Raw genomic sequence first — 17,749 nt, forward strand, 5'->3', positions numbered from 1 at the left:
CTGTGACACCCCCCACGTCCCATTCCCTGACCCCCAAGCCAGCCCCCCGCTATCCTCCCATGTCCCATTCCCTGCCCCTCGAGCCGACCCCCCGCTGCTCCCCCCCAAGTCCCATTCCCTGACCCCCAGGCCGGCCCACCCAGCCCCTGGGGGTTACTTTACACCCCAAAAATAAACACCAAGATACCCCCACTACCCCATGTTACCCCCTCCCCCGGTATCTCCGCAGCCCCACCACTCACCAGGGGGCCTGGCCGGCCGGTCAAGCCCATGGGGCCTGGGGGTCCCTTCATGGAGAGCTGGAAGAGAAGGAGCCAGGTGAGGCTGGGGCAGAGACGGGGCCCGGGGGCGAGCGAGGGGGCCTGAGTGCGGATCCTGGCACGGGCGCAAGGCCTGGCCTTACCTTGGCCTGCTGCAGGACAGCCTGCGCCTGGGCCTCCTGGAACGACACCGTGGGGCCCTTGGGTGAGTCGCCGCCGAACTGGAACTAGGGGGGGAACAAGGCAGCGCCCAGGTCAGCGACAGGGTGGGGAGCAGCTGGGCCCCCCCGCCGGGACACCAACCCCCTGACCCCACCCCCCACAGAGCAGGGAACAGCCCTGCCCCCCCCGGCCTGCACACCAGCCCCCCGCCCCCCCAGAGAGAACAGGGAATGGCCCGCTCCCCAGCACCTGGGCACCAGGCCCCCCAGCCCTACCCAGACTGCCCCCCTCGATGGACAACAGCACCCCACAACCCCCCAGCCCCGCACAGCCCACGGGGACACCCCCCACCTACCGGCAGCATGATCATGGTCCCCGGAGGCCCCTGGCCCCCGGCCGCTCCCGGCAGCCCCGGCCGCCCCGCAGCGCCCTGTGGGGGAGGAGAGGAGCCCCCCATCAATCAGCAGGCGGTGCAGGCAGGGACTCGCAGCCCCTACGGCGGGGAGCATGCCGGCCATTCCTCAGCCCCCCCGCCCCCCGCGGCTCTGCAGCCTCCAACAGGCCCCCTCCCCCGGCGCCGCGGCTGCTTACCTGCTCGCCAGGGTCCCCCGGCAGCCCTGCCGGCCCCACCGGTCCTGGGGGGCCCATCTCCCCCTGCGAGAGACACAGAGGAACCTCAGTCGCTGCAGAGCCCCAGCAACCCCCTGCTCCCGCCAGCCCGTTCCCCCCGGTTCCCGCTCCCCCCACGCCTGGTCCTTACCGCTGGACCCGGGGCTCCCGGTGGCCCGTCGAATCGCCGGCCCTAGGAGGGGAAGAACCAGTTAGGGCAGCGCGTCCCGACCCCGACTGGGGATCCGGCCCCTTACACAGCCCCAGCGCCCGGCAGGATCGAACCCACGATCCCTGGAGCAGGGCGAGCCCCCAGCCCCCCTGCTGCCCCACCCAGCTCCCCAGGGCCAGTCAGCTGGACGGGACCCATGGGGGGCCTCATGGGATGGGCTGAGCCCCCCACAGCCTGGTTCCCTTTAGCCAGGGCCCCCCGCACAGCCCGACCTGGCCAGGGGCCCGGCTGGCTTGGCTGCAGGACGAGGGACCCTGGGGCGGGTTCCCCCAGGTCACAGGCCCACCGGCCGCGCTGGTACTCACGGGCTCGATGGCAGCCGGCTCCCCTTTCTCCCCCTTCTGGCCAGGTTCCTGCAAGGGACGCACGGGGCAGGGTGACACCGGCAGCAAACTGTCCCAGCCCCCCACGCCCGGCCACTGCAACCCCCCCACCGGCCTCCCAAGCCTGCACCACAGGCCAGGCTTGCCCCCGCCACCCCCCTGCCCCCACCCGCAGGCCTGGCTCTGGGGCCAGCGACTGATTACGAGAGGCCCCAGGGAGAAACCCAGATGGCCGGGGCCCCATCCCCCGATTCCCGCCCGCTCCCCAGCACCCCCCAGCACCCCCGTCTCCACTAGTGCCCTGTGCCCACCGATGCCCCATGCCCCCTGGTGCCTGTCCCCCTGGCACCCGTCCCCCCATTCCCGCCCGCTCCCCATCTCCACCAGTGCCCTGTGCCCACCGATGCCCCATCCCCCTGGTGCCTGTCCCCCTGGCGCCCATCCCCCCTATTTCCACCCGCTCCCCGTCTCCACCAGTGCCCTGGGCCCATCGGTGCCCCATCCCCATTGGTGCCCTGTCCCCCCGGCACCCGTCCCCCCCATTCCCGCCCGCTCCCCGTCTCCACCAGTGCCCTGTGCCCACCAACGCCCCATCCTCCCTGGTGCTCCATCCCCCCTGGTGCCCTGTCCCCCTGGCGCCCGTCCCCCCCATTCCCACCCGCTCCCCGTCTCCACTAGTGCCCTATCCCCCCTGGTTCCTGTCCCCCTGGCACCCGTCCCCCCATTCCTGCCCACTCCCTGTCTCCACCAGTGCCCTGAGCCCACCAACGCCCCATCCTCCCTGGTGCTCCATCCCCCCTGGTGCCCGTCCCCCACATTCCCACCCGCTCCCCGTCTCCACCAGTGCCCTATCCCCCCTGGTGCCTGTCCCCCTGGCACCCGTCCCCCCATTCCTGCCCACTCCCTGTCTCCACCAGTGCCCTGGGCCCACCAACGCCCCATCCCCCCTGGTGCTCCATCCCCCCTGGTGCCCGTCCCCCACATTCCCACCCGCTCCCCGTCTCCACCAGTGCCCTATCCCCCCTGGTGCCTGTCCCCCTGGCACCCGTCCCCCCATTCCTGCCCACTCCCTGTCTCCACCAGTGCCCTGAGCCCACCAACGCCCCATCCTCCCTGGTGCTCCATCCCCCCTGGTGCCCTGTCCCCCTGGCGCCCGTCCCCCACATTCCCACCCGCTCCCCGTCTCCACCAGTGCCCTATCCCCCCTGGTGCCTGTCCCCTTGGCACCCGTCCCCCCATTCCTGCCCACTCCCTGTCTCCACCAGTGCCCTGGGCCCACCAACGCCCCATCCCCCCTGGTGCCCTGTCCCCCCGGCACCCATCCCCCCCATTCCTGCCCACTCCCTGTCTCCACCAGTGCCCTGGGCCCACTGATGCCCCATCCCCCTGGTGCCCTGTCCCCCTGGCGCCCATCCCCCCCATTCCCACCTGCTCCCCATCTCCACCAGTGCCCTGGGCCCACTGATGCCCCATCCCCCTGGTGCCCTGTCCCCCTGGCGCCCATCCCCCCTATTTCCACCCGCTCCCCATCTCCACCAGTGCCCTGTGCCCACCAACGCTCCATCCCCCCTGGTGCCCCATCCCCCCTGGTGCCTGTCCCCCCCATTCCCACCCGCTCCCCGTCTCCACCAGTGCCCTGGGCCCATCGGTGCCCCATCCCCATTGGTGCCCTGTCCCCCCGGCACCCATCCCCCCCATTCCCGCCCGCTCCCCGTCTCCACCAGTGCCCTGTGCCCACCGGTGCCCCATCCCCCCTGGTGCCCTGTCCCCCTGGCACCCGTCCCCCCCATTCCTGCCAACTCCCTGTCTCCACCAGTGCCCTGGGCCCACCGGTGCCCCATCCCCATTGGTGCCCTGTCCTCCCGGCACCCGTCCCCCCCATTCCCGCCTGCTCCCCATCTCCACCAGTGCCCTGAGCCCACTGATGCCCCATCCCCCTGGTGCCCTGTCCCCCTGGTGCCTGTCCCCCCCATTCCCACCCGCTCCCCGTCTCCACCAGTGCCCTGTGCCCACCGGTGCCCTATCCCCCCTGGTGCCCCATCCCCCCTGGTGCCTGTCCCCCTGGCACCCGTCCCCCCCATTCCCACCCGCTCCTCGTCTCCACCAGTGCCCTGTGCCCACCGATGCCCCATCCCCCTTGGTGCCCTGTCCACCTGGCGCCTGTCCCCCACATTCCTGCCCACTCCCCGTCTCCACCAGTGCCCTGTGCCCACCGATGCCCCATCCCCCCGGTGCCCTGTCCCCCTGGTGCCCATCCCCCCCCAATCCCGCCCGTGCCCTGTCCCGCTCGTACCCGGGTGGCCTGGCGCAGGGTTTCCCGTCGCTCGGCAGGGTCGTAGCGCTCCTGGCTGGTGTCATGGCCCGGGGGCTCCCCGTCGTTGTATTCCTCATACTCCCTGAGGGTGTAGTCGGGGGGTTCGGTGCTGTTGGCCCCAGGGTCCCCGTCCACCCAGATCCTGTGCTCCTCTCCCAGGTCCTGCAGACGAGGGCAGGAGCCAGGGTCACTGGCGTTTGCGGGGGGTGACAGCTGTGTGCCCCACTGCATCCCTCCAGCCCCCTCCCCCGGCCGCGGTACCTCGTAGGCCTCGGGCAGGTTCAGACTGATGGTCACGGTGCTGGCAGGGGCAGTCCCAGGCAGAGGGGTGACGTGCTCCTCCCCAGATGGGGTCACCTCCAATGCAGAGGCTGTTTGGGTCGGGGCCTCCTCAAGGGGCAGTGGAGAGAAAACGGGGCATTAGGGGAGAAAGGTCAGTGCCCAGGACAGCCCCACCCTGGCATGCTGGGGGGGACTGGCAGGGTGGCAGCAAGGGAGGCTGGCTGGAGGGCAGCTGGGGGGGGCAGCCAAGGGAGTAGCTGGGGGACAGTGGGCTGGGGGGGCAGAGAGGGGGTGGCTGGAGGCAGCGAGGGGGCAGCTGGAGGGCAGTTGGGGGGGTAGTGAGGGGGTGGCTGGGGGGCAGGGGCACCTCCTGCTGTGGGGAGCGTTGTACCCACCCAGGTGCTGTGGGGCCTGGTCCCAGCTCCCCCCAGCACTGAGTCCTGTGCTGACCCGGGCGCAAGCAGCAAGTGATCCAACCGGGGGGTTGTCATGGACTCCCTGGTCGTGCCCACTCGTGTCCCTGTGTGGTCCGTGGGGGGAACCCCCTTTGGTGTGACAGCCCTTCTCGGGGGGGCCACTCTCTCTCGGGGTCAGGCCCCTCCACCTCTCTGAGCCTCAGCACGTCTGTCTCTGCAGTGGGCCCCCTCAGGGAGATCACGCGCTCTGGGCCCCCAGGGCCTTTCCCATCCCCTCTGCGTACAAACCTTGGAAAAACCAAGAAAACCCCCCGCTTGGTCACAGGCCTTGTCACGGAGTGGGGGGGACTCAGGGCCCTGCACCCTCTTCCTGGGATTCCCCGGGACTCAGCCAGCCAGTAACACAGAAGGTTTATTGGGCAGTAGGAACGCAGGTTACAGCAGACCTTGGAGGTACAGCCAGGACCCCTCAGTCAGGTCCTTCTGGGGGGGCAGGGAGCTTAGACCCCAGCCTGGGGTTCCCTGCGTTGCACCCCCAGCCCAAACTGAAACTAAAAATCCCTCCAGCCCCTCTCTTCCCCCTCCCCTCTCCCCTGTCCTTCGTTCAGTCTCCCGCAGGTGTGAATTCTCCCAGCCCCCCTCCTGGCGCCGGTTACAGCTCAGGGAGATTTACTCTCATCCCCAACGTAACCTCCCTGCAACAGTCCCAGGTCAATCCGCCTGCTCCCTGCTTGGCACAGGCCTGCAGCAGCCAAGGGCTCCAGGAGCCAGGGAAGGAATCGCCCCCCCCGCCCACCTCCCAGCCAAGCGTGACTCACGGCTCCACTCCTGCCCTGCCCCACATCCGCCAGCTGCAGCCTTGGCCCCACTCCTGGGGGCCTCGCTCCCCGTCCCAGCCCTCCGCCCTCCCCCGCAGGTTTCTAGGGAAGCCAGGAGCGAGCCAGGCCGGGGATGGAGCGGGAAGCGGGGCTGGATCTGTCCCAGGACTCCCGGCTACCCTGACTCCCCACGCTACCCCCCGGGCTGAGGGTCCCCCTGCCCAGGGCTCGGCCGGGGGCTCACGGCCCGAGTGCAGCTCCAGGGAGCACAGAGGCTGAACTGTCTCCTGGAGCAGGGTCTGGGCCTAGAGGCGGCTGCGGTGCCTAGCGGGAGGGGCCTGGGCCGGAGGGGGAGATGGAGCGGGGGTGGGGGAGGTGGCTAAAGTGTTGGGGGGGTGTAAGGAGGGGAGGAGGGGGTGGATGGACAGACACACAGACGGACGCACTGAAGGACAGGCAGACGGACACAAGGATGCACGGACGGATTCACAGGTGGACGCACGGAAGGATGGACAGACGGACACACGGATGGACGGACGGACGCACGCACGGAAGGACAGATGGATGGATAGACGCATGAAAGGACAGACAGACGCATAGATGGATCTCTCTCTCCTCTCGCCCACCCCCCTTGCCACTGGCTGCGGCTCTGGGTTCTCCGGGGCGGGCGAGGGGGCACCGCGGGGAACGGGCCCTGGCACAGGACTCCCCACAGGCCGTGGCTCTGGGTTCTCCGGGGCGGGCGAGGGGGCACCGCGGGGAACGGGCCCTGGCACAGGACTCCCCACAGGCCGTGGCTCTGGGTTCTCCGGGGCGGGCGAGGGGGCACCGCGGGGAACGGGCCCTGGCACAGGACTCCCCACAGGCTGCGGCTCTGGGTTCTCCGGCGCGGGCGAGGGGGCACCGCGGGGAACGGGCCCTGGCACAGGGCTCCTCACAGGCTTGCGCCCGGGAAGGGCTGCACTGGGGGTGCCACGCGCGGCTGCAGGGGGGCACTCGGCTGGGCGCTCCTGGCCCCGGGGCGGGGGCCGCGAATCAGCGGCTCCGCTGGGCCGGGGGGCGCGTGTGTGGCCGGGGACGCAGGTGAGGCAGAGCTGGGTTAGCCGGCAGCAGGGTTCGGCACAGGCAGCGGCGGGTTAGTCCCTCTCTACCTGGCCTGGCCCCGTGGTGGGCGCGGTGTCCGGCTGCTCCGCCTGCTCCTTGTTCCTCTTCCTCTTGCCTTTGCCCCTGCGTTTGCCCTTCCTGCCCTTCCTCCGGGCGGGGGCAGCCGTGGGCTCCGGCCCGCTCTGCTCAGGGCAGGACGGGGGTGACCGGAGAACGGGGAGAGACAGAGAGGGGCATGAGAGAGCCGCAGGCTGGCGTGGGGAACCCCGCGCTGGCACTGGGGGGGCGAGAGCCCGGGCGTCTGGCACCGTCTGTCCCCGTCCGCCCAAAGTGCTCTCGAGGGCCGGCTGTGGGGCCTGATCGGGCCCGGCTTGGACGCGTTGGGGGCAGGGGGCTCCCATGCCAAGCTGGGCAAGGGGCAGCAGAGGACTCATCTCACAGGGGAGCGAGATGCGTGGGGCGGGGGCAGGACCCCGCTGCCCAGGACACACAGGGCTGCTCTGTCAGGGCGGGGTCGGCTGCCCCAGGGGTGCGTTCCCAGGCCCCATCCGTGACTCATCCCGAGCCCGGATGGAGACGCCCCCAGCCGCAATGCAGGCTCTGGCCGTGCCAAGCCCAGCTGGGCATCTCCTGGCAGCTGTGGGCGCACCTGGCCTCCTGGAGCCGGGCCGAGCCCACGGCATGGGGTGGGGGCACCTACCTCCTCGGGGTACAGGCCCAGCAGGCCGTTGGGCAGCGGCACGTCGCACCCCGGCATGAAGGTCTCGCAGTAGTGCAGGGCTGCCCGGGGGTCTGGAGAGATCAGCAGCTGCTGGACATCGCCCTGGGGGGTTGGGGAGGAGACGAAATGGGCTGAGTAGGGGCTGAGGCATTGCGGGGTGAGCCCGTGGTGGGGGCAGTCTCCGAGTCCTTCCCCCCCAGCCCAGCTTGCCGGCCTTCCTGGGCCTGGGCCAGGGCCAGCCCCACGGCTGCAGCTGCGAGGAGCTGGCTGGGACCTGGCCAGGCCGGGGCTGGGGGAGCGGGCAGGTGTTTCCGAGCGCCTAGCGTGACGGGGCTGGCAGGGGGCCCGGGCGCTGCTGGGACCCGCACAGGCCAAGAGCCGCACCCCCCAGGGCCTCGCTGTCGGCTCATTAGAGCCTCGCCGTGGGGAGCAGGTGGGGTGGGCCTGGGGACAGGGGGAAGAGGGGTCGCCCTGCCAGGGGGATGGGCACGGCCTGCGGGCGGGGATCTGTGAACAGAAGTGCACAGGCGCATGTAACCAGTACCAACCCCCTCTCAGGCCCCCATGTACCCAGACACCCCCAGAGCCAAATGGGACCCATGCTCACCCCCCAGCCCCCTCACTCCTGGTCACTGGCCCCACAGCTCCGGGGAGAGACGCATCCCTCACGCACACTGGCTGCAGGCAGCCCCCCAACCCTGCCTGGCTTCCACTGCTCAGCTCCCCGTGGAGCCCCCAGTCGCCGTGTGGGGCTCGGCCACAGCCCTGGGGCAGCCCTGCCAGGAGTGGGGAGCCGAGCGCACATTCCTGGTGGGGGTGTGGGAACTGGGACCAGATGGGCAGACGGGGGCGCGCTGGGAACATTCCTCCCAGCACGGCCGCCCCCACGTTCCCAGGGAGATCAGCTTCACCGGCCGGGCACAGCCAGCGACCCCGGCCAGCACGGGGCATCTGGGACTAGCCAGAGGGGGACCCTCGGGGTCAGCCCAGGTCACCCTGCTCCCCAGCCCCTCTGGCCAGCTGGAGCCGCCAGCCCTTGGGGGTGGCACTGGGGACCCTGCGGGGGGGCATGGCAGCGGGCGGCCCGGGATCTGGGGCAGAGCCCAGGAAGCCGGCTGTGAGCTGCGGCCCGGCCCAGCCCCTCTCCAGCCCTGCCCTGGGGAGCCCTCAGGGGCCCAGCTCCAGGACAAGCGCAGCCTTGTTCTCAGCCACCCCCAGCCCAGCTCCCCGGCATCAATGGGGCCCTTCTCCGCGGCCCCTGACATTTGCCGCTGGCAGTCGCAGTCGGCAGGAATGTGGGGGGCGGCAGGGCCTGGGGGCTGCGGCTCCTGGCTCCTCGGGGTGCTGAGGGGAGCAGGCTACACAGCCCCCACCCAGCCCCAAGGCCCTGACCCCCGCATGGGGGGCTGGATAGGGCCCCCCTGCACTGGGCTGAATGGGGCCCTGCCCGCAACTCCAGCCCCCCGGGGGAGGCGGGATTGTGCAGACACAGCTGGGGGGTCCCGGAGCCAAGGCCGGGGCTCTCCACGCCAGGCAGCCCCCAGAGTGCCAGGATCTGGCAGACCAAGGGGGGCTCCGGCCTCTCACTACAGCAGGCCTGGCCTGACCCACGCAGCCCCCCGGCACCAGGACAAAGGGCCGGCACGCACGCCAGGGGCTCCTCACAGCCCCCCCACAGCCTGTCCCCGACCTGGCTGGGAGCTGCCAGGCTGCACAGAGCACTTGACCCCGGGCCCTGCCCCCAGGGCCCCCCCCAGAGCCATTCACACCCCCCGGCGCAGCCCCACCTGGAACACCTCCTCGTCCAGCAGCCGGGTCCCCAGCAGGGTGACGCCTGCAGTGCTGACGATGGGCCGGGGCCCACGCTCCAGAGGCAGCGTCAGGGGCGCCTGGCAATCCACCAGCAGCGACACGTTGGTGCCCTCCACGCTCAGTGCCACACGGTGCCACCTGCGGGGGGCATCAGTGTCACAGGGACAGGCTGGGAGCCCGGACGCCTGGGTTCTCTCCCCAGCTCAGGGAGGGGAGAGGGGTTAGAGTAGGGGGGCTGGGAGCCTGGACACCTGGGTTCTCTCCCCAGCTCCACCCTAAGTTGCTCAGGGACCATGTGGGTGGTCGCCCCAGCTGGCAGCAGGGACAGCGGGCGTCCCTCCCAGCCATGCCCGTGTGACGAACTGGGAATGTTCTTAATGTTTCCCCTGAATACGGTCTTGGTGCCTCACTGTCCCCATGGCAGTTCTTAAGTATCTGGCAGAGCAAAGGCCCAGTGCCCCTAAATGCCTGACCCTCTGTCTCCTAGCAACTGATGGTCTGGGCCCCCCCTCTGCAAAGGTGCCAGCTGAAGGTGTTGGAGACAAAGAGATCAGGTGACCTCCTGGCCTGGGAAAGGGGCTGAGCAGAGAGGAGGGGCTGGAGGGGGTTGTTAGTCTGGAGCTGGCTGGGGACGAGGAGTGAAGTGCAGATGTGGGGGTCTGGCTCACTGCCCCCCAGAATGGACCCGGCCGAGGGGTCCGGTTCGCTGTACCTACAAGCTCTGTTTTAGACCCTGTTCCTGCCATCCGATAAACCTCTGTGTTACTGGCTGGCTGAGAATCACGTCTGACTGCACAGTGGGGGGGCAGGACCCTGTGGCCCCCCCAGGACCCCGCTGGGGCGGGCTCACTGTGGGAAGCGCACGGAGGGGCAGAGGATGCTGAATGCTCCAAGGAGAGGCCCAGGAGGTGAAGACGTGTGAGCTTCTCGCCCTGAACAAGTCTGCTCCAAGGGAGAGGAGGCTCCCCAAAGTCCTGCCTGGCTTTGTGGGGAGCAGTTCCAGAGCATCGCCCGGGGACTCCGTGACAGCCCGTCTCTCCAGCGCCTGGGCTGGGGGCAGCTCACCCGGCCCTGTCCCCACGCCCGCCCCAGCTGGCCGGGAGGGGCTGCCCGGTCCCAGCACTCACTTGCCGTCGGCCAGGCTGACCCTGCTGAAGAGCGGGTATCTCTCCGGCGCCGGCTGCCCGACCTGGTCCTCGTAAAGAAAGACGGGCGAGCGGCCGATCTCCACGCCCAGCTGCTGCACCCCGCGCTCGTCGTACAGCGACAGCAGGAAGGCCTGGCTGCCCCGCTGGGCCCGCAGTGTCGCCAGGATGGAGAAATCCTCGGGGAAGTGGCCATCTGGGGTGGAAACCAGGCGTCGGGCTGAGCCCTAGCCCCATGGCCAGTGCCCGCCTGTACCCAGAACCTCCCTGCCTGGAGCCTCTCCGCAGCCAGCACACCCAGGTCTACGTCCACCCCACAGAACAGCCCTATAGCCCCTCTGCCCACAGCCGCTGCCGCTCAGCCCCACCCCGCAGCCCCTCTGCCTACAGCCAGTGCCCCACAGCCAGTGCCCCTCAGCCCCTCTGCCCATTGCCAGTGCCCCTCTGTACTGCCCCACAGCCCCACCTCGCAGCCCCTCTGCCTACAGCCAGTGCCCCTCAGCCCCAGCGCCCCACAGCCAGCACCCCTCAGGTCCCCCCTCCACAGCCAGCACCCCACAGCCCCACCTCGCAGCCCCTCTGCCTACAGCCAGTGCCCCTCAGCCTCAGCACCCCACAGCCAGCACCCCACAGCCCCTACCTGGGAAGAGCTGACGGGTGGGGGCGCTGAGCTGGGTGCTGTTCTCCAGGCGGAAGGCGAAGTCGCTCTCCTCGGCCCCACGACGCGGGGTGCAGATCCCGGCCGCAATGGAGACACCGTCCCTGCCATCCTGCACCCCCAGGGCCCGCAGCACATCGACTGGCTCGGCTATGAAGCAAGGGGGAGGCAGGGTCACAGCCCAGGGTCGCCCTCCGCCCCCGGGTCATCCCCCGCACCCCCATACACTCAGCTGGTCTCAGTCTGGACTCATGTCAGGCCCTGCACAATCAGCTCCCAGCATGCCTTGCTCACCCAGCCTGGGGTGAGTCCCCCACCCAGTGCCTCAGTTTCCCCCATGCTGGGGGTGCTGCCAAGGCCCTGGGACCAGCCTGGAGGCAGGCAGCTGTGTGGCCATGACACCTCCATCCCCATCCTATGGCCATGATTCCTTCCCTTCATTTCTGCGCCCTCACCTGGCATCAGCGCTCGGGCCAGGACTCTGCCCTGGGGAACCAGCCGGGCCAGGCAGGCTCTGCTGGGGCCTGTCTCCCCATGGAGCATGGAGCTGCCCTGCCCCCATCTCTCTGGGGGGCTATGGCTGCTCTGAGACACAGTGGGGCAGTGAGGGGGCAAGCGACACCTGGGGACGCCCTCCCTGCCCCCTTCCCAGTCCCACTCCCCCCAACAGGACAGAGCAGAGGGGCTGGGTGAGAGCAGCCCCCCCTCCCATTTCCCACAGACTCCTGGGCCGGGACGGGGACCCCACCCCCAGCAATGGGATCACGCCCCCCCCAACACCTCGCAGCATCCATCCGCAGACCCGGTACCTCAGGGGTTAATCTCAGAGCAGCGGGTGGGGGGAGACACTGGAATTGGGGGGGGCGGATTTGCATCAGAGACAGAGAGTGGCCCCCGCTGCCCTGAGGCAGCCCCACCCCTCCCCACTCGCCTGGCGGAGGGGCCTGTCTGGACAGGCTGTGGGGGAGGGGAGCCGGGGGAGGGGCGCCTGCTGCGGGGGCGCGGGGGGGGCAGGTTCTCTGCTAAGGAACCAGTGAGCCAGCCAGCCAGCCAGACGGGGTGGGACGCCTGGCGCGTGGGTCAGACCCACCGAATGGGGCCGGGGTGGCTCTGTGAGCGAGGGGAGCCAGCGCCCCACGTCTGCCCAGCTCCAGAGGCTTGGGCCCAGCCCGAGGGGCCCGGCTGAGAACCGGGCCCTGCGGCTCCGTCTCCCAGGCTCTCTTGACCCCGGTGCTCAGTTTCCATTTCCTGCCGGGAGCTCCCAGCGGAGCCGCCCTCGACCTCCAGGCCCCAGCGAGGGGGGCTGTGTCCCCCCCGGGCTCGGACCAGGGGCTACAGCGAGCAGGTGGGGCAAGGGGCTGCCCCCCAGCCGTCACCTCCTGGTGCCCTGTGAGCCTCCCCGCGTCCCCAAGAGACCCCAGCCCAGTCACAGGCCCTCACCACTCGGGACAACAGATCTGGGGGGGGAAGAGACCCCCCCCCCAAGCCGGGGACAGGTTCAGGGTTGGGCTAGCAGGGGGCTGCGGGTCAGGAGTGAGGGGCACCGGCAGAGCTCGGGGGCAGGGCTGGGCTAGCAGGGGCTGCGGTTCGGGAGTGAGGGACACTAGTAGAGCTGGGGGGCAGAACTGGGCTAGGAGGGGCTGCGGGTCAGGAGTGAGGGGCACTAGCAGAGCTGGGGGGGCAGAACTGGGCTAGGAGGGGCTGCGGGTCAGGAGTGAGGGGCACTAGCAGAGCTGAGGGGGCAGAACTGGGCTAGGAGGGGCTGGGGGTCAGGACTGAGGGGCACTAGCAGAGCTGGGGGGGCAGAACTGGGCTAGGAGGGGCTGGGGGTCAGGACTGAGGGGCACTAGCAGAGCTGGGGGGGCAGAACTGGGCTAGCAGAGGCTGTCGGTCAGGAGTGAGGGGCACTAGCAGAGCTGAGGGGGCAGAACTGGGCTAGGAGGGGCTGGGAGTCAGGAGTGAGGGGCACTAGCAGAGCTGGGGGGGCAGAACTGGGCTAGGAGGGGCTGCGGGTCAGGACTGAGGGGCACTAGCAGAGCTGGGGGGGCAGGGCTGGGCCAGCAGAGGCTGCAGGTCAGGAGTGAAGGGCACTGGCAGAGCTGGGGGGGCAGAACTGGGCTAGGAGGGGCTGTGGGTCAGGAGTGAGGGGCACTGGCAGAGCTGGGGGGGCAGAACTGGGCTAGGAGGGGCTGCGGGTCAGGAGTGAGGGGCACTAGCAGAGCTGGGGAGGCAGGGCTGGGCCAGCAGGGGCTGCGGGTCAGGACTGGGGGTCACCGGCAGAGCTGGGGGGAGCCCTGCCCAGGAGGCAGACTCGGAGGTGGGAGGGAGCAGGGCCGGTCGCTTGGGCCCTGGAGGCAGAGCTGTGGGTGGTCTCTGGCTATGGGTACGGCCCTGTCCCTCTCCACCCCACAGTCTGCACAAAGCCCAGGCCCAGCCCCCTTCAGCCCCGATCCCAGCCCTGCTAGCCAGCCCCCCCACCCCCACCCCAGCAGCCCCGGTGCGACCGAACCCAGTAGCAGCTTCATATGACCCTGGTGGCTCCCGCTTGGTGCCGCAGGGCCCCTGGCTCTGCCCCCCGGGCACCACAGGGCCCCTGGCTCTGCCCCCCGGGCACCACAGGGCCCCTGGCGTGGGCCCGGCAGCATGGAGCGTCCAGAGACCCTGGCGGGATGCAGCCAGCCCAGACCCCGGCCTGCGCCCGGCGGGAGGCTCCTGCCATGCCCACCTGGTCCCTGTCCAGCTCCTGCAATGCCAGCGCCCGGCCCCTCCCGCCCCATGGCCACGGTGGGATCGGTTCTCTGGCTCACGGGGGGGCCTGGCCCTGCGGGCACCGCCGGGGTTAACCATGCGGGGCAGCTCCGTCCCACCTGCCTCAGCGCACCTGGACCCCTGGGGCACGGCACCAGGGCAGCCAGCAACGAGCCTGCCCCCCGCCTGGCCCAGGCCTGCCCAGCTGGGACACGGCACCATCTGGGGGGGCCCTGGCCAGGCCCCGTGTGGATCGCACCTGCGAGTGGGAGCAGAGCCCCAGCCCCCGGACCTCGCAGAGAGAATAACAGAGACCAGAAATGGAGCCTTGTCCCTGGGGGTGGGTGGACAGAGGGGGGCTCCTAGGCTAGACGTGGGGCGACCCTGCTGCCCACAGGCCGTCCCAGCTCAGCTCCCCCTGCCATAGGGCTGCCATGGGGCCCTGGCTCCAGCTGGCTCAGCCATGGGGCCCAGCCAAGCCCCAGGTGCCAGCTGTGCACAGCTGGGCGTGTGTCACCCTGACTCACTGCAGCACCTGTCAGGGCCCCATTCCCACCAGGTGGGGGTGTCAGGGAGAGAATCCAGGGCAGAGAAGACCCCCCAACCCCGTTCCTGCCAGGAGCCCCCCAGGTCAGGCAGTGCCAGAGGCGGAGGCCAGAGGCACTGGCTGCCCCCATGCCCGGCTGGGCATGCTCCCTGCCGGGCATGCTCCCTGCCAGGGCCTGCCCCACACAGCCGGGGGCCACTCCCTCCCCCAGGTGTGGGGGGTGGAGCCCTCCTCGGTGCTCTGGCCATGGTGCTGAAGGTGGCCTGGCAGGCAAGGCCCCATCCCCCCAGGGCTGGGGAGAGGACCCAGGAGTCCTGGCTCCCAGCCCTCCCCCAGCCATGGGGCAGTGGGTAAACGGGCCTGGGCCCATTTCTAGGGGTCCTGTGGTTCCAGCACAGGGCCAGGCCCCTCCCCCAGCCCCCCAGCCCCTGGAGCTCAGACTGAGGGCAGAGTCCAGCCCAGCAGGGCCCCCAGCCCGAGCGCCCCAGCCAGCAGCACCTGACCGGCGGGCCCAGGCCCACGGTGTAGGGGCAGGAGGGGGCAGAGCCTGGGGGCTGGACCCCTTGGGCACAGTCTAGGCTCTGCTGGGGGAGGCCAAGGAGCCGGGGCCATGACACTCCCGCTGCCCTGAGGTGCTCGACTGGGACAAGCTGGGGCTGGTGGCTGGTTCGGGGGCTGGGGGCACAGGGATGTGAGGGGGCAGCTGGCCCGGGCGGGAGCAGGGGCTGGGCCTGCCCCGATCTCTCCCCCACACACCCACCCATCGCACACCCTCCAGTTGTTTTCAATCACAGACATTTTTCCCCGAGTCTCCCGGGCGAAGCCTCAGCCAGAATTGTCCCTGCGTGGCCAGGGCAGCCCAGCAACCGGGGGTGGGGGGGGCGCAGGAGGGAGGGCGTGTGTGTGTCTGGGGCATGGTGCGATGTGTCTGTGTCTGTGTCACAACGTGCGACTGGCCTAGGCGGGCGTTTTGCCTCCCGCTTTCAGTGGCAGGGGGCAGGGAACATGACAGAATATGCAGCTGGGGGGTGCACGGTGAGGGGGATAGGAGGGTGGACGGCAGGGCGGAATGGGGGGTGCACGGGGGATTGGGGGTGCATGGCGGGGGGAATGGGGGGTGCACATTGGGGGGATTGGGGGCACATGGTAGGGGAATCGGAGGGGTGCACGGCAGGGGGAATGGTGGGTGCATGGAGGGATCGGGGGGTGCACAGCATGTGGGTGGGAGACATCAACTTGTGTGTGTGTGCGGGAGGGGATAAACATGTGACTATGAACAGGCGTGGGGGGTGCAGGTGTGTGTGTGGAGAACCCCCAGACCCCTCCCAGCCTGCCTCAGCGCCCCCCATCTCAGAGCTGCCTCCCAGACCCAGTGGGGTGCGACTCTGCCCACTTGGTGGCCTGCCTACCATGCTCCCGGCTGGGGACACCCTGCACCCCCTCTCCTGGTGACACTGGCTGGCCTGGCCCCTGAGCCCTGCTGCCCTGGGACATGCCCCCCCCGAGCCCCGCTGCCCTGGGACACGCCCCCCGTCCCGTCCCCGCAGTTACCTGCCTGCGCCCAGGGCGGGCCGCGCAGCAGGGCCAGCAGGAGCAGGGGAACGACCCTGGAGGGACCCTGCACGCTCGGGCGGCTCTTCTCCATCCTCAGCGCTGGCTCAGCCCAGCTCCCCCGGCCGCTCGAGGCTCCGATCCCAGCTGGGGGCTCCGTGTGCTGACTCGCCCCAGCCCCTCGGAGAGACTGGGAGCGAGAGCCCTGCCCGGCCCGCTCGGCCCTATTCCCCTCCCCTGTTCCCTCCCCTGGCCCAGCCCTCGGCCCTGTTCCCTTCCCCTGTTCCCACCCCTCCCCGGCCCTGCCCTGTTCCCTCCCCTCCCCTGTTCCCTCCCCTCCCCGGCCGGTGGGCCCTATTCCCCTCCCCTGTTCCCTCCCCTCCCCTGGCCCTGCCCTGTTCCCCTGCCCTGTTCCCTCCCCTCCCCGGCCGGTGGGCCCTATTCCCCTCCCCTGTTCCCTCCCCTGGCCCAGCCCTCGGCCCTGTTCCCTTCCCCTGTTCCCACCCCTCCCCGGCCCTGCCCTGTTCCCTCCCCTCCCCGGCCGGTGGGCCCTATTCCCCTCCCCTGTTCCCTCCCCTGGCCCAGCCCTCAGCCCTGTTCCCACCCCTGGCCCAGCCCTGCCCTGTTCCCTCCCCTCCCCGGCCGGTGGGCCCTATTCCCCTCCCCTGTTCCCTCCCCTGGCCCAGCCCTCGGCCCTGTTCCCTTCCCCTGTTCCCACTCCTCCCCAGCCCTGCCCTGTTCCCCTGCCCTGTTCCCTCCCCTCCCCGGCCGGTGGGCCCTATTCCCCTCCCCTGTTCCCTCCCCTGGCCCAGCCCTCGGCCCTGTTCCCTTCCCCTGTTCCCTCCCCTCCCCGGCCCTCAGCCCTGTTCCCTTCCCCTGTTCCCACCCCTCCCCGGCCCTGCCCTGTTCCCTCCCCTCCCCGGCCGGTGGGCCCTATTCCCCTCCCCTGTTCCCTCCCCTCCCCGGCCCTGCCCTGTTCCCCTGCCCTGTTCCCTCCCCTCCCCGGCCGGTGGGCCCTATTCCCCTCCCCTGTTCCCTCCCCTGGCCCAGCCCTCGGCCCTGTTCCCTTCCCCTGTTCCCACCCCTCCCCAGCCCTGCCCTGTTCCCCTGCCCTGTTCCCTCCCCTCCCCGGCCGGTGGGCCCTATTCCCCTCCCCTGTTCCCTCCCCTGGCCCAGCCCTCGGCCCTATTCCCCTCCCCTGTTCCCACCCCTCCCCGGCCCTGCCCTGTTCCCTCCCCTCCCCGGCCGGTGGGCCCTATTCCCCTCCCCTGTTCCCTCCCCTGGCCCAGCCCTCGGCCCTGTTCCCTTCCCCTGTTCCCTCCCCTCCCCGGCCCTGCCCTGTTCCCTCCCCTCCCCGGCCGGTGGGCCCTATTCCCCTCCCCTGTTCCCTCCCCTGGCCCAGCCCTCAGCCCTGTTCCCACCCCTGGCCCAGCCCTGCCCTGTTCCCTCCCCTCCCCAGCCCTGCCCTGTTCCCTTCCCCTGTTCCCTCCCCTCCCTGGCACTGCCCTGTTCCCTCCCCTCCCCGACCCTTGGACCTATTCCCCTCCCTCGTTCACTCCCCTCCCTGGCCCCGCTCGGCCTATTCCCCTCCCCTGTTCCCTCCTCTCCCCGGCCAGATCGGCCCTATTCCCCTCCCCTCCCCTGTTCCCTCCCTTCCCTCTGGGTCTCCAGGGCAGCCCCTCCCTGTCAGCTCTCCCATGAGGGCTGGGCCTGGCTGCCCCACTTGCTGGCCAGGCCTCGCACCCTGGGAACCTGGGGCCAGTGGCTGCACCCCACAACGGGGCCCCCTCCCCACTGGTTCCCCCGGACATGGGGGCTCAAAGCAGGGGGAGGAGCAGTGAGATGGTTCCAAGCGCCCAGCTGAGCACAGCCTGGGCCAGGCCAAAGGGGGACGCCGGGCCGGGCCGGGCCGAACGGGGACGCCGGGCCGGGCCGAAGGGGGACGCCGGGCTGAGCCAGGCTGGTTGAAAGCACAAAGTGGGTCCCGGAGCAGCACCGAGGGCGGGGACGAGAGCTACACGGCCTGGTCCCCGGCGAGCTGCAGCCC

The 17,749-nt window shown here is 70.6% G+C and overlaps 3 protein-coding genes across 5 annotated transcripts in view; 1 reads left to right on the plus strand and 2 right to left on the minus strand.

Moving 5' to 3' along the window:
- Window positions 1-842, minus strand: part of COL5A3 (collagen type V alpha 3 chain) — a 44,568-nt gene extending 43,726 nt beyond the window's left edge. For all 3 annotated transcript variants that reach the window (XM_050924803.1, XM_050924802.1, XM_050924801.1), the window contains exons 1-3: window positions 778-842; window positions 404-487; window positions 243-299 (exon numbers count right to left, since the gene is read on the minus strand). In XM_050924803.1, the coding sequence (XP_050780760.1) occupies window positions 243-299; window positions 404-487; window positions 778-792 (156 nt within the window). In that variant the 5' untranslated portion in view covers window positions 793-842. The remainder of the gene's footprint in view (window positions 1-242; window positions 300-403; window positions 488-777) is intronic.
- Window positions 1-17,749, plus strand: part of LOC127035537 (uncharacterized protein K02A2.6-like) — a 122,821-nt gene that overhangs the window by 72,897 nt on the left and 32,175 nt on the right. The gene's annotated exons all lie outside the window — the stretch shown is intronic.
- On the minus strand, window positions 879-15,912 carry LOC127035536 (collagen alpha-1(XI) chain-like). The gene is made up of 11 exons (XM_050925545.1): window positions 15,703-15,912; window positions 10,839-11,006; window positions 10,181-10,394; window positions 9,029-9,191; window positions 7,221-7,343; window positions 6,568-6,702; window positions 4,162-4,290; window positions 3,880-4,062; window positions 1,569-1,616; window positions 1,183-1,224; window positions 879-1,076 (listed from the first exon to the last, which is right to left on the minus strand). Exons 1-11 carry the CDS (start codon window positions 15,794-15,796, stop codon window positions 879-881), a joined length of 1,497 nt encoding a protein of 498 aa, XP_050781502.1. The 5' UTR covers window positions 15,797-15,912.

This window comes from Gopherus flavomarginatus, chromosome 16 (genome assembly GCF_025201925.1).
Source record: "Gopherus flavomarginatus isolate rGopFla2 chromosome 16, rGopFla2.mat.asm, whole genome shotgun sequence".
Classification (NCBI taxonomy): Eukaryota; Metazoa; Chordata; order Testudines; family Testudinidae; genus Gopherus; species Gopherus flavomarginatus.